The 16,562-nt window shown below is 44.3% G+C and overlaps 1 protein-coding gene across 1 annotated transcript in view; it reads right to left on the bottom strand.

Moving 5' to 3' along the window:
- Positions 1 to 16,562, bottom strand: part of nf1a (neurofibromin 1a) — a 316,227-nt gene that overhangs the window by 51,839 nt on the left and 247,826 nt on the right. The window contains exons 38-39 of the mRNA XM_056283131.1: positions 12,439 to 12,641; positions 2,339 to 2,532 (exon numbers count right to left, since the gene is read on the bottom strand). Of these exons, the coding sequence (XP_056139106.1) occupies positions 2,339 to 2,532; positions 12,439 to 12,641 (397 nt within the window). The remainder of the gene's footprint in view (positions 1 to 2,338; positions 2,533 to 12,438; positions 12,642 to 16,562) is intronic.

The following is a 16,562-nucleotide window of genomic DNA, read 5'->3' as shown; positions in this document are numbered from 1 at the left end:
TCAGAAAAATGTAAATAGCCTTAATCTGCAGTGTTCTGCACCAACATCTGTTGGTGAAAAATATATTTACTTGTATCTCGGCATTGTCAGTTTATCAATTATGTTTATGTACTTTTATTATCCTATTAAAGTTATGCATACATCTTGATTTAATGGTTTGGTCATATTTCTTTTACTGTGTTTGCATTATTTTTAAATCTCCAGCTTAAGAATTTGAGTTATGCATGTGTATTAACTATATGGCATCTATTTCCATGGTGCATTTGTGGGCAGTGGCAGGCACACCATTGATCCAAGGTACAATCCCATGGCTTCAGTCAGCTGTGCAGTAGAATAATAATGGTGACAAGATATACTGTTTCTCATTAGACTGCCACTCAGCACCAGATCGGTTGAGGCAGGGGTCTACCACACTAGACAAGAACCAAGAGGCAGGCTGTGTAAATATGCCTATGAGACAGTCCAGCACTTAGTAGCAGGGTTTAAAACGCTAGCTGGGAAAGTGTACACTGAAAGGAATAACCAGTGGCTGGGATAGTGTACACGAACTGAATAGAGACTGGAAGTCAAGTCCAAATGGGAGACACTGCCAAAGGTGGTTCAGAATGGCAGAGCTAAGATCCTGTGGGACTTCAAGTTCCAGACTGACAAGCAGGTGCTTGCTAAAAACCAGACATTGTGGTGGTCGACAATGAACAGAAGGCAACAGTAGTGATCAATGTAGCAACCCCGAGCAACAGCAACATCAGGAAGAAAGAGCATGAGAAGCTAGAGAAATACCAAGGGTTGATGGAAGAACTAGATCTGAAGTGGAAGGTGAAATCCACAGTAGTCCCAGTGGTAATAGGAGTACTAGGGGCTGTGACCCCCAAACTGGGAGAGTGGCTCTAGCAGATTCCAGGTGCAACACCTCTCTGTCCAGAAGACGGCAGTCCTAGGAAGGCTAAGATACTGTGCAGAATTCTTCAAACTTCCAGGCCTCTGGTAGAGGACGTGAGCTCGAGGACACCCCCCACTCCCCCCCACCCCCCGGAAAAAAAAAGAAAGACGAGATATCAACAGAATATTCAGAAAGAAAACATGATGGAACCAATCTACCTATATTTACCAATATTTAAAAATGCATATTTTTTGTTGCCAATTTACATTTATTTGCAATAGCATATATATACATGTATTTTCCATCCATCCTTCCATTATCCAAACCGCATAGGTGGAGCCTATCCCAGCAGTCATTGGGCAGCAGGTGGGGGAGACACCCTGGACAGGCCGCCAGGCCATCACAGGGCGCACACACACACACACACACACACACACACACACACACACACACACAGTCGTGTTTCACTATCCTTGTGCGGACCCCTCATTGACTACATTCATTTCCTAGCCCTTAACCCTAACCTTACCCACGCAAACTACATGCCTTACCCTAACTTTAACCTAACCCTAAAACCAACTCCTAACCCTAAAATAGACCCTTTTCCTTGTGCGGACCTCTGAAAGGTCCGCACAAGGTACATGCTGTCAGGTTTTGCTATCCTTGTGTGGCCATTTGGTCCGCACAAGGATAGCTAAACATGTGTACACACACACACACACACACACACACACATTCACACCTAGGGACAATTTAGTACAGCCGATTCACCTGACCTACACGCCTTTGGACTGTGGGAGGAAACCGGAGCCCCTGGAGGAAACCCACGCAGACACGGGGAGAACATGCAAACTCCACACAGAGGATGACCCACAAGGTTGGACAACCCCAGGGCTCGAACCCAGGATCTTCTTGCTGTGAGGCAATCGTGCTAACTACAGCGCCACTGTGCCGCCCTTTTCTGTTTTGTTTTTTGTTTTTTTCCCCTCTATTCAAAGGTTTGACACCTAATGCCTATGGATTAACAACTGATGGCACTAATGGAACTAACTAACTGAACTATCAAGCTAAACTGCTGAATCTGCCAAAATAAAAGGGGGGGGGGACGCTGTGTGGGCATTGACTGGAATCCAGTTAAAAACTTTCGGGTAGCTGCATCAATCTCTTCTACATGTGACCACTGTAACTCTAATTAATGGTCACAGCAATTTGCATATGAAACCGATCTGATTTCAGTTGTTATGCAACCACGGCAGTTTCAGTTGTTCTGCAGCTGTGTTGTTTACAAGGTTGGGGATACCTGCAGTCAGCTGAGACTGACAAAATAAATGAGTGATGAAACGTTTCTCCCATTAAACCTTGTGTCGTCCAGATAAGCTGATTCATTTTTCTGGGATAGAGTAATTTTAGCTAGAGTCCCTGAATTTGATGTGTCAGAAAGCGTGCAATAAGACCTACTTGTCCCAAGCTTCCCCAGATCTTGGCCTGTATGGAGGGATACATCTGTTTCTCGTTGATCGTCATGGTAATGAGCTTGTCCAAGATGGCAGTGACGCGCTGGCGCTTGGCGTCATCGGTGTGCTTGCAAAACCGCACAAGGTTGAGCAGCCAGGGAGTCATGTACTCAAGACACAGATGCTTCAACTCAATACCTGGAGAAAAAGGGAAAAATCTCTATTTTACAACGTAACATAAGATACAGCAGTTGTTAAATCTGAAAAGCCCCAATATTTTGCAGGGCCATGTTTACAATTGGACTTCTAATAAAGTGCAACTAATGCTTCTTTATTAAACAGCGAACATGTATAAAGATAATACAGACATAGTGTGTTCAGATTTACAATATGATTGTCTAAAACAGAAAAATAAGGAACACAGGCAGTTAAAATTATGCATCTTTACTAAATGTGGCTGTTGCAGATTAAGTTGTAGGAATGATTGTCATGTTGGGGGGAATGTACGTCTTCCTGCCTGCAGCTCATTGCAGGCATATGAACATGTCAATAAAACATTTCCAAACAAATAAGTCAGTTTTACATAAATAGGTCATGACTTATTGATGTCAATTTTGACATGAATGAATATTTGGACTGCAAGTCATGTGTGCTAATGTAAAACAGAAGCTGGAAGGGGGATTGATATTGATAAATTTAGAAAAATGAAAAATTATTAAACGGATATGGAGAGTACTTAAGTGCATGATATTGGATTTTTGCCAATATCCGATGTTTTCAAACTCACTTTGGCCTGTTACCCATACTGATACTATACTGAAAATATGCCCGTATTTTTTTCCACCTAATTGCAGAGAACATCAAGTTGCTCCTGTAATGGACTGAAATGAAGCTGTTACGCTGACCACAAAAGCCGTGCGGCATCGCACCACTGATCACTGCTTTTACGAGGCTGGTCTATTTTGTTTTTTTCTCTACACTCCGCAACGCAGTCCTCCAACAGACAAGTACAACCTGTTTAAACATGATTAAAATAAATACCTCATTGTACCAGAGACAAAGCGACGCAGCAACAGCTTAAGTACCTGATACGGCACCTGGCGAGATGGAGGAGGAGCTAGGCCCGGAGACACCCCACAGTGCCCAGAACCTCCAAGCATCATAAGCTACACCCCAAAGTAGACCATCAGAACATCATCGGGTTGTGTGGCCTGCTGCCAAAAAAGCATCAGAGTGGTGCCAGTTTGACAAAGATGTGGATGCAGCCCTTGAAGCAACAGCCAAGGGTGGTGGAGACCAGAGGCTCCAGTTAATGAGCACCTTAATAACGAGCATCACTTCAGAGAGGTTTGGCATCAATGAACAACGGGCCACAGAGACTACTGCAAATCCAAACCGATGGGAAGTTAAGATCGCCCAACTTAGACAAGCGCTGGGGACAAACAAGAGCCAGTAAAGGAAGGCAAGTGAGGAAAAGAAGGCAGCCTTGTTAGAACTTCAAGGCATGGTAAGGGAAAGGTTAATCACCCTTCGGCACGGTGAATGGCACAGGAAGAGGGGCAAGGAAAAGGCCGGCAAGCACAGTGCCTTTATTGCAAATCCATTTGGATTTACAAAGAAGCTGCTGGGGCAGAAACGCAGTGGTCACCTGCCATGCCCTGGGGAAGAGATCAACTGCCATATTAGCAACACCTACAGTGACAGCATGAGGGAGCAAGACCTTGGCCACTGCACAGCCCTTATATCTCCACCTGAACCCAGCACTCTGTTCAACACCAACGAACCCACACTGAGAGAGATCAAGGAGGTCATCAAGTCAGCCAGAACATCTTCAGCCCCAGGTCCGAGTGGACTACTGTACATGGTCTTCAAAAGGTGCCCCAGGCTTCTGAAACATCTTTAGAATATCTACACGGTGATCTGGAGGAGGGGAAAGGTGCCGCAGCAGTGGAGATATGCAGAGGGCGTGTGGATTCCTAAAGAGAACGCAAACAACATAGAGCAATTTAGGATGATCTTGCTCCTCAGTGTTGAATGTAAGATCTTTAAGATTGTTGTCAATCGCCTCACGGGGTTTCTCCTGAAGAACTCCAATATAGACACCTCAGTGCAGAAGGGAGGAGTCCCTGGTGTTCCAGGATGCATAGAGCATACAGTTGTGGTAACCCTGCTGTGGCTGGACCTTGCTGATGCCTATGGATCGATCCCACACAAGCAGGTAGAATTGGCCCTGATCAGACACTACATCCCAGAGAAGATCCAAAACCTCATCCTCAACTATTACAACAGCTTTAGCCTGACGGTGTCCTCTGGAACCTCGGCATCAGCATAGCATTGGCTAGAAAAGGGTATCATCACTGGCTGCACAATTTCTGTGTCCCTATTTGCACTAGCCAGGAATATGCTTGTGAAGTCTGCGAAAGTGGAGTGCAGAGGTCCCCGATCCAAATCTGGCACCTGACAACCCCAATCAGAGTGTTCATGGATGACCTAACGGTAACAAGTGCAACAGTGCCCAGATGCTGTGGCTCCTTCAAGGATTTGAAAGGCTCATTAGATGGGCAAGAATGAGCTTCAAGCCCACACAATCCAGGTCTCTGGTCCTCAGGAAAGGAAAAGTAACCGACCAGTTCAGCTTCTCTTTGGGAGGTACCCAAATTCCACCTGTGACTGAAAAGCCAGTCAAGAGCCTTGGTAAGATCTTCACCAGCAATCTGAAAGACACAGCAGTGCGCCATGCAACCAGTGATGACCTCAACACTTAGCTCTCGACAGTGGACAAGTCAGGGCTTCCTGGAAAATTCTAAGCCTCAACATGGAATCTTGCCTCAACTCCTCTGGCCATTTCTAATCTAGGAAGTCCCAATCACCATCATGGAGGGCTTCAAATGGAAGATCAGCCAGTTCTTGTGCAGGTGACCTGGCCTAAGCAGCATCGCCCTTTACAGGAATAACACCAAGCTACAGCTTCCTCTCAGCAGTCTGGTAGAGGAGTTCAAGGTCACCTAAGCCAGAGAAGTCCTGGTCTACCGAGATTCTGCTGACACTAAGGTCTCATCTGTGGGTATCGAGGTCAGAACAGGAAGGAAGTGGCACACGCAGGAGGCAGTTGAGTGGGCTGAGGCAAGGTTGCAGCACAGCATCTTGATGAACACGGTGGCAACTGGTTGGGCTGGGCTCAGGAGCAACTCAAGACCTTGCTATGGTAAACCCCAAGGAAAGGAGAGGCAAAAGCTGATCCAGGAGGAAGTATGCACAGCGGTGGAGGAAGCTCACTACAGCAGAAAGGTAGGTATGTGCAAGCAGGGGGCCTGGACCAACTGGGAGCATACAACTGGCCGAAAGATCAGCAAGGAAACAACAAGGGACCGGCAGTTCCCTTGCTTGACCTAGGGAGACAACTGAGGTTCCCGGACACCATCGCAACTACCACACTCAGGCCAAACATGGTCCTGATTTCCATGGCAACCAAGCAAGTGGTTTTGCTAGAGCTGACTGTCCCCTGGGAAGATTAGCTAGAGGAGGTGCACGAAAGGAAAAGAGCTAGGTATGCAGGTCTGGTAGCTGAGTGTTGGAGGAATGGGTGGAGGGCCCACTGTGAGCTGGTTGAAGTAGGCTGCAGGGGGTTTGCCAGCCAGTCTCTACACCAGTCCTGGGACTCTTGGGGATTTGTGGGCTGCAACGAAGAAAGCCACGTTATTTTGTCATTGTACAATTGTTCAGTTACAATGAAATGTTTTCTGCATTTAATCCATTCTATTGTATAGGAGCATTGGGCAAGTGTGGTGCAGCGGCCGGGGACCAACTCCAGTTCTTTTTCCTATTGCCTTGATCAGAGGCACAGGCAGGAGTATTAACCGTAACATGCATGTCTTTTTTTGATATTGGGAGGAAACCGGAGCACTCAGAGGAAACCCATGCAGACACGGGGAGAACATGCAAACTCCTGGGATGGCATGGGGTTCAAACCCAGGCCCTTCTTGCTGTGAGGCAACAGTGCTAACCACTGGGCCCCTGTGCCACCCAAGAGCCATTAGGAACATCATGGAAGCCATTGAAAAGGCTTCCCATTGGCTGTGGGTGAAGAGGGGTGACATGTGGTGTAATGCGCTACCTGGACACAAGTCGGTTGCTGGGTTGCTAGGGTGAGGATGTCTGATGTTAAGACCTGAAACACTTGATGACCCCAGGTTCATTACTGATGATGTGTCCGGGATGGACCACAGGATGTATCAAAGAACTACGAGAGGCAAAGTGACTTAGCGATGAAACCTTGTTTTTTTTTCATTGCACATTAACATACTAAATCAATCAATGGGTATCCATGATCCCATAGCTCAAACCATCTAGCTAATTCAGGACCAGTTAAAGCATTTGCCACATAAATTGGCGATTTCCAAGGTAGCCTACTTGAAATCTCCTTCAAAAACTCCTCAGAAAAAACGGCTGTTATGCAACCACATGTAACAAAGATGCAGTTGGTGTAGCAGGTAAAAAAAAAACCCATTCCGCCCCGCCTACATGACATGCCATGTCCATGCCTAGTCAATGGTTCACATCGCGTGCACATAATTAAAGCGTCATCTTATCGGCCTGTCACATCAGCATTTTGGGCCCATGACAATATTTCATTTTAAAGCCTTTATCGGCCAATACTAATGACGTGCTGATATAATCGTGCATCACTAATATCTATATCTACCTATATATATATATATATATTATAAAAACAGTTGCCAGCCCACAGTCGACCCCCCCCAGCAGCAATGCAGCAGTTCAGCTGGCATCAGCATCGCTGCCCTCCGTGGTGTGTCAACAACCATGGTAATGTTAGGATAGTAACGTTAGTCTTAAATAATCGTGTACACACACACACACACACACACACACACACACACACACACACACACACACACACACACACACACTGCAACTTTGAACAAACTACTTCATTACTGTACTCAAAATACTGTACAAATTATTTACATCACGACACGTATGCAACAGAGGATTTTGAACTGAAGTAATGACACATCAGTGTATGTTTTAATTGTTACTTCCTTGAAAGTTTACAACACCAGCAGCATTTTCTCCCGACATTTCAATCACCGAGTTCAGCTGATGAACGCATCTTCGTTCTGTGAAGCCGACAGCAACAAGCCACTGGTTAAACTGACTGCGGAAACAGTTTATTGATGTCAAAAATAAACTTAACGCTAGTTCTAGTAAGGTATACGCAGTTACAGTAGTTAATAGGCTAATTATCTAGCAACTCGTCCGCTGATGTGTGTATTTTTACCTTCATACCTTCCCAATAACAGCTATAGTTATGTTCACATTCCAGCTCATATTTGATTATTTGATTTGTTGATTTGACTGACCATCTGTTTACAGTACCGCGTGCCGGGGCGCTGTCCATGGTCCTGATTGCTTTCTGTCTGACCGCTCTACTATCCCAATACAATAGTCTAAGTAACTCATTCAACTGGAAAATCCAACACTTTATTGATGTATATATACACACATACACACACACACACCTAATGGTGCGTCTTTGTGTTTCATAACTAGTACATATATATATGCCTGCACCGAGACCTGGCCATCACCATTGACAACACCGTGGTGACACCAACTCGGACTGTGAGGAATCAGGGTGTGACCCTGGACGACCAACTGTCGTTTGCTGAAAACTTTGCATTGGTTGCTCGCTCCTGCAGATTTCTCCTATATAACATCAGGAGGATTCGCCCATTCCTCACCGACGAGGTGCTCATCCAGGTTCTGGTCATCTCCCGGCTGGATTACGGCAACTCCCTTCTTGCTGGTGCGCCGGCGTCGGCCATCAGACCTCTGGAGCTTGTTCAGAAAGCTGCAGCTCGTCTGGTGTTCAACCACCTTAAGTTCTCCCACACAACTCCCCTTCTCATGTCCCTACACTGGCTCCCAGTAGCTGCTCGCATCCAGTTTAAGACTCTGGTGCTAGCCTACAGGGCAGTGAAAGGAACAGCTCCTTCCTATCTCCAGGCCATGGTCAAGCCCTACACCCCCGCCGACCACTTCGCTCTGCTGCCTTGGGACGCCTGGTTGCCCCATCGCTCAGAGGCCCTTGCTGCCGATCGACCTGGTCACGGCTCTTTCCTGTCCTGGCCCCACAGTGGTGGAATGAACTCCCCACTGATGTCAGGACAGCGGAGTCGCTGCCCATTTTTCGGCGCAGGCTGAAAACTCACCTCTTCAAGAACCACTACCCTGTTACTTGTTCTTAGCACTTATTGTATTCACTCTTAAAAAAAAATCTCATTCTTGCACTTTTACTTTAGCACTGGTTTTGCTCTTAGATGTTTGTTTAGATGCACTTATGACCTCTGATGACTAGTAGTTCTCCTGATTTCCTACATTAAATGCACTTATTGTAAGTCGCTTTGGATAAAAGCGTCGGCTAAATGACTGTAATGTAATGTAATGTAATGTGTAGTGTGAACTAGGGCCCGTCATACTAGCATGCACTGGGGTCCGTTGTAACTACCTTACACCACCGGATATGAAAATTCCATCTCACGGTTATCCTAGGCAAAATAATCATGATTCACGATATTATGCTGATCCATCCATCCATCCATTATCCAAACCGCTTATCCTGGTCTCAGAGTTGCGGGATGCTGAAGCCTATCCCAGCAGTCATTGGGTGGCAGGTGGGAAGACACCCTGGACAGGCCGCCAGGCCATCAAAATATGCTTAAAAGGCTTAAAATGGCACTAAAACATACTGGAATCAATTTACCAGATATTTTGTTAAGAAACTAATGTTTTTATTCCATCCCAGATAGGAATCACATCTTTTTTTTAGTGGACACCCTTCAGCCATGGTGGCAGGCTTAGCATTTTGGAATGACTGGAAAGATGTGGGCTCCCTCTCCCTAAAATGGAAGGAATCCCCATCTGTCTATATGTATGTCTGTCTTCTGATTTTCCCAACAACCATTCTTCCAATCAACTTCACACTTAGTGGACATATTGCTGGGGACCCGAGGGAGTGCAGTGTCAAGTGTGAAGTTGTTTGGATGAGCGGTTTCTTGAGAAAGCTGCAAGCAGTAAAGTTTTCAGCAAAGTTAGTCATATGAATCACTGCTTCTTCACTTCTCATGGAGCCAACACACAAAAACACGAACAGCGCCACTCTGCCACTGCAACCCACACTGTGGTTGGAGGGGAGATTACACCCGTAGTCCTTCGAGTGCCGAGTGTTAAGTTGTTTGGATAAGCGGTTCTCGAGAAAGCTGCAAGCAGCATTAACGGAGGGCAAGCAATCAGCCTGTTCCGAATAGGCACTAGTTCAAGTAACTCGTGAGGATATTCACGGTTATCCCCATTTATGATTATCCCGATAATGGAAATTCACCACAATCAACTTTTCGTGAGTATTTATCACGATCAGCGATAAAATCCTTTATCATCTCCCATCCCTAATACACACACACATACACATTTGAATCAAAATGACTACTGGAATCTTTGTGTAGCTCAAGTCTGTCAAGTACCCAAATGATGCATCCTGGATTATGTTGGCAGACCTGGAACACATGCCAGGTATTTGAAGTGTTCTTGGCTAAATGCGAACTTGTGTTTTGGGATGGTGCTTGGGCCACAACAGCTGACGTTTCACAAGTCCACAAGGACACAATACTTAAATGTACACTTATTGATAAATGATCCATGGCTTTCAAATGCACATATGACCTGTACACACACAGAGGCCTGTGTTGGCCTACATGTGTTGATGTGGGGCATTTCCCGACAAGTGTCTGCACTTGTGTTCTTGTGACCTCAGGAAAGGTCATCTGTCGTGGCGCAGGTACTGTCCCACAAAATTTCTGGACGTGTTCTTAAACTACCCACTAAATTGAGGACGCATCAGTTGATTAGTTGGCAGATTTGAGATCCGCAAAGATCCCAGCATTTTTTCGATGTTAAAGGAGCATACCAGTGTTTGTATACTTTTTCACCCATTTACGACACATCACATACACTACCGTTCAAAAGTTTGGGATCACCCAAACAATTTCGTGTTTTCCATGAAAAGTCACACTTATTCACCACCATATGTTGTGAAATGAATAGAAAATAGAGTCAAGACATTGACAAGGTTAGAAATAATGATTTTTATTTGAAATAAGATTTTTTTTACATCAAACTTTGCTTTCGTTAAAGAATCCTCCATTTGCAGCAATTACAGCATTGCAGACCTTTGGCATTCTAGCTGTTAATTTGTTGAGGTAATCTGGAGAAATTGCACCCCACGCTTCCAGAAGCAGCTCCCACAAGTTGGATTGGTTGGATGGGCACTTCTTTGAGGAGATTGAGTTTCTGGAGCATCACATTTGTGGGGTCAATTAAACGCTCAAAATGGCCAGAAAAAGAGAACTTTCATCTGAAACTCGACAGTCTATTCTTGTTCTTAGAAATGAAGGCTATTCCATGCGAGAAATTGCTAAGAAATTGAAGATTTCCTACACCGGTGTGTACTACTCGCTTCAGAGGACAGCACAAACAGGCTCTAACAGGTACTATTTAATGAAGATGCCAGTTGGGGACCTGTGAGGCGTCTGTTTCTCAAACTAGAGACTCTAATGTACTTATCTTCTTGCTCAGTTGTGCAACGCGGCCTCCCACTTCTTTTTCTACTCTGGTTAGAGCCTGTTTGTGCTGTCCTCTGAAGGGAGTAGTACACACCGGTGTAGGAAATCTTCAATTTCTTAGCAATTTCTCGCATGGAATAGCCTTCATTTCTAAGAACAAGAATAGACTGTCGAGTTTCAGATGAAAGTTCTCTTTTTCTGGCCATTTTGAGCGTTTAATTGACCCCACAAATGTGATGCTCCAGAAACTCAATCTGCTCAAAGAAGTGCCCATCCAACCAATCCAACTTGTGGGAGCTGCTTCTGGAAGCGTGGGGTGCAATTTCTCCAGATTACCTCAACAAATTAACAGCTAGAATGCCAAAGGTCTGCAATGCTGTAATTGCTGCAAATGGAGGATTCTTTGACGAAAGCAAAGTTTGATGTAAAAAAAATCTTATTTCAAATACAAATCATTATTTCTAACCTTGTCAATGTCTTGACTCTATTTTCTATTCATTTCACAACATATGGTGGTGAATAAGTGTAACTTTTCATGGAAAACACAAAATTGTTTGGGTGATCCCAAACTTTTGAACGGTAGTGTACTTCATCTTACTCTTGAGTCCTGACCATTTTTCAAAGCATACTGAAATGTTAGAAAGATTTTTTTCATGTTTTTCCTACCTCACAAGTAGCCGTTTTTTCCCCCCATTCCTTTCAACATGGCATGCAAATCAACTTGCAGACATTTGAAACTTGTGTGAGACAGGTAATCCAGAAAAGTTATGCTGTCATTGCGGGACAATGCAGTTGAAAGTGCATAATGAGAAGTTTACTGGGGCTTTCAACTCCCTTTTCCTGCTATGACAACGAAACTCTGACAAAAAATAAAGGTGACTGCTCAGCATGATGTTTTAATCAAGCAAGTCTCTGCAAGCTGGTTTTCACGCCATACAGAAATTAATGTAAACCAAAGGCTGCCTTGAAGGTAGGGAAAACAAAACAACAAAAAAATCTAAAACATCTACGCACTGAAAATAGGTCAGGTGTGATGTGATATATACGTAATTTGTAGTGACCAGGCTGAAATATGGAAAACACAAGTATACACGAAGCCGAAGAAAAGCCCACAGGTTTTATAATATTTGTACTACAGCTGTTAACTTGTCATCATATTCAATTCTGACAAAATCTGAATGAAGAAATCAACAGTGTGGTTTTCATATAATAACCCCTTTTGGAGAAGTAATGCCAACTCAAAAAAAAAAAAGTTCTTACTTTTTTGAAGCCCCAGTAGCCAGGGGTATTGTGCAGTAGTAGCAAGTCCCCCCCATCTCAAACTGTAAACTGAGTGTCCTACATGCTTGTGATCTTGTGCGTTTTTATTCTCAAATTCAACTTACCAAGCACATACTCCTCAATAACAAGAGTTAGCTCTTGGAGTACTCGGTACTGAGCAATGCCCACAGTCACATAAACTTACTAGACTTGCTGAAGCCTGAGATGCACTCCTCCAGAAACTCCAGTGTTAAGTGGGGCTCGTTAGCAGCCAGGGTCTTGCTAATAGATACTATGAAGAGTGTGTTGTTAGCTGGTATGCACAGGCCTGATGTTTCCAGTAGCTGGCCCTCAATCTTCAGGTTGAAGGTGCAAGTCAAAGCACACAGGAGGTTGTATGCTGCAGACCTGTATGTGGCACAAAGAAGTGTTCGGGTTTTTAAAAAGTAAATGCACATGTATCTGTTTATCCATTATAACATACATACATATACAAAGACAAATACAACTATACATCTCTCTCTCTCACTCTCTCTCTCTCTCTCTCTCTCTCTCTCTCTCTCTCTCTCTCTCTCTCTCTCTCTCTCTCTCTCTCTATGTATATATATATATATATATATATATACATATACACACACACACACACACACACACACACACATTGATCAGCCAAAACATTAAAACCACTGAGAGGTAAGTGAATAACACTGATTATTTTGTCACAATGGCATCTATCAAGGCATGGGATATGTTAGGCAGTAAGTGAACAGTCAGTTCTTGAGGTTGATGTGTTGGACGCAGGAAAAATGGGCAAGCATAAGGATCTGAGCAACTTTGACAAGGGCCAAATTGTGATGGCTAGATGACTGGGTCAGAGCATCTCCAAAACGACAGGTCTTGTGGGATGTTCCAGGTATGGACTGGTCAGTACCTATCAAAAGTGGTCCAAGGAAGGACAACTGGTGAACTGGCGACAGCGTCATGGGTACCCAAGGCTCATTGATGCCTGTGGGGAGCGAAGACTGGTCTGATCCCATAGAAGAACTCATGTAGCTCAAATTGCTGAAAAAAGTTAATGCTGGCTATGATAGACGTATGTCAGAACACATTGCATCTCAGCTTGCTGCATATGGGGCTGTGTAGCAGCAGACTGGTCAGAGTGTCCATGATGACCCTTGTCCACCGCTGAAAGTGCATACAATGGGCACATCAGTGTCAGAAGTGGATCATGGAACAGTGGAAGAAGGTGGGCTCATTTGATGAATCACGTTTTCTTTTACATCATGTGGATGGCCAGGTGTGTGTGCATCGTTTACCTGGGGAAGAGATAGCATCAGGATGCACTATGGGAAGAAGGCAAGCTGGTAGAGGTAGTGAGACGCTCTGGGAAATGTTCTGCCAGGAAACCTTGGGTCCTGGCATTCATGTAGCTATTACTTTGACACAAACTACATATCTGAATGTTGTTGCAGATTAAGTACACCCCTTCATGGCAACAGTATTGCCTGACGATAGTGGCCTGAGGTGGTTTTAATGTTTTGGCTGATCAGTGTATAGTATACATACATGTATAATATAAACTGATCAGCCAAAACATTAAAATCACCTGCCTAATATGATTTAGGTCCCTCTCGTGCTGTCAAAAAAGCTCTGACTCATCGAGGCATGGACTCTACAAGACCCCTGAAGGTGTCCTCTGGTATCTGGCATCAAGACATTAGCAGCAGATTCTTTAAGTGCTGTAAGTTGCAAGGTAGGGTTCTCCATAGGTCTGACATCCCACAGATGCTCGATCGGATTGACAGATGGAGAATTTGGAGGCCAGGACAACACCTTGAACTCTCTGTTATGTTCCTTAAACATTCTTGAACTATTTTTGCAGTGTGGCTGGGTGCATTATCTTGCTGAAAGAGGCCACTGCCATCAGGGAATACCACTGCATTGAAGGAGTGTGCTTGGTCGCCAAAAATGTTTAGGTAAGTGGTACCTGTCAAAGTAACATCCACATGAATGTGAGGACCCAAGGTTTCCTGGCAGAACATTGCCCAGAGCATCTCACTCTCTCTGCCTCCTTGCTTTCTTCCCATAGTGCATCCTGATGCCATCTCTTCCCCAGGTAAATGACACACACACACCTGGCCATCTACATGATGTATAAGAAAACGTGATTCATCAGACCAAGCCACCTTCTTCCATTGATCCATGGTCCAGTTCTGATGCTCATGTGTTCATTGTAGGCACTTTCGCTAGTGGACAGGGGTCATCATGGGCACTCTGACCGGTCTGCGGTTACACAGCCGCATATGCAGCAAGCCGCGATGCACTGTGTTCTGATCCTGTCTATCACAGCCAGCATTAATTTATTTCAGCAATTTGAGCTAGAGTAGCTCTTCTGTGAGAACCGACCAGACGGGGCTAGCTTCCACTCACCATGTGCATCAAAAAGAGTGGATAAATCAGCCGAGTTGTGTCTGATCACTTCCTGAAACAATTCCCTCGCTCATGTCTCTCTGTCCTTGGTTTTTGAAAATAATTTCCCAATTACTACTGATTTTGGATTACGGACCTTGGACTATCTACAACAGATATATTTGGCTATGACTGCTGCCTGGATTGCCAATTTTTGGAAGTCAGACTGAAAAGATGCCAGCTAAGGTAACTAGCTGGCTACGCTAACTGGCACAAACAACATGCTGTGGGACCAAAAAAGAATCCTGCAGCTGAGGAAGTTGATGATATAAAAAGTTTGCTCGACTTTCTGATGGAGGAGGTTGCAGCGGTCAGACTGCAACAGAAAACATTTTGGACCTGGTGGAAAAAGTCAAGGCCCTGAGGCTACAAAAAAAACTGAGAAGGAAAATAGGATCGTCTTCCTGGAGAACCGGGTGGCCGATTTGGAGCAGTAAACGTGAATGAATTATGTCATTGTCACCTGGCTGGAGACTATACCCCGGTCATACACCCAGGCAGTGACGATGATGAACAGTGGGGGGAATTCAACGAGCTGGACTCAAACGTTGTGGAGCAACAGGTGACTGCTTTGGTTCAGTCTAAGGGAATTGAAGCAGACAATAAGTACGCTGAGGGATATCACCCTCTCCCTCAGAAAAACAACAGTGATAAACCGGCCGTAACAAGGTTTTCGAGCAGAAAGCATAAAAATGCACAGCTAAGGCAGGGAAAAAAGCTGAAGGGATCAGATGTCTACTCGAACGAACATCTGACGAAAAGACATGCGGACATCGTGAGAAAGGCACACTTGCTGAGAAAGCAGAGTAAGATCCAATCTATATGGTCAGCAAACTGCAAAATCTTCATAAAACTGAACGGAACACCAGAAGAGGCTTAAGTGCTGGTAATCAGAGACACGGAGGAATTGCACAAATACCAGCGAGTACAAAAGAACGACACAACAAGGTAATGAAAAAACCATGACAAGGTCTGAAAGAATTCATTCATCTTCGTCTGGAGAGAATGATGAAAAGCAAACAACAAGGATTACAGAATATAATCTAGGATTGAAAACTTTTGAATACATTGAGCATAAAATCACAAGACATGGAAAATGATATCAATGAAAACAATTTCTTCAATAACATCAACAGCAATTGCTTTTATTACACAGATAATCAGGTTAACATTAAGCTCAAATCTGATCATAAAAGATAATAAAATATCAACTATCTACTTTAAAAGCAGAACATGACACTTCCGAAACATCAGAGAATGTTTAAGCCAATTAAAAAAAAAGCATTCAATATAATAGCAATATCAGAGACTTGGCTCAGCCCTGACAAAAGTGTGGACTTCTAGTTGAACGGATATGTATCGACATAAACAGGAGAAATGATAATGGAGGGGGTGTGGCTTTGTACGCGGATAAAGGCTTAAATTATAAGGCAGCCATCACAATTTCGCTCTTGCCAGCTTCCAACACATCAACTTCAAGAACTGACTGTTCACTTACAATGTTACAATTTCATTTAGCAGACACTTTTATCGAAAGCGACGTACATCTGAGAGTTAATACAACACAAGCAAGTATCTAGTCAGGAGGCAACAACGCAAGTTAAGTTCCAAAAAACTAGGTTCGAGTCCGATAGGACATAGGTGTCAACAGGCAGTGCACAAAGGCAACGCATAGGGTGCATAGAAGCAAAAAAAATTTTTTAAGTACCATCAGGTGTGGAGGTGTTCATGAAAGAGTTGGGTCTTTCGCTTCTTCTTAAAGATGGAGAGGGATTCAGCGGATTGAATGTAGTTTCATAACTTGTTCCACCACTGGGGGAACTACAGAAGAGAAGAGTCTGGCTAGTGACTTAGGGCTCC

Source organism: Lampris incognitus, chromosome 7 (genome assembly GCF_029633865.1).
Source record: "Lampris incognitus isolate fLamInc1 chromosome 7, fLamInc1.hap2, whole genome shotgun sequence".
Taxonomy (NCBI): Eukaryota; Metazoa; Chordata; class Actinopteri; order Lampriformes; family Lampridae; genus Lampris; species Lampris incognitus.
This window is presented reverse-complemented; position numbering and strand designations above follow the sequence as displayed.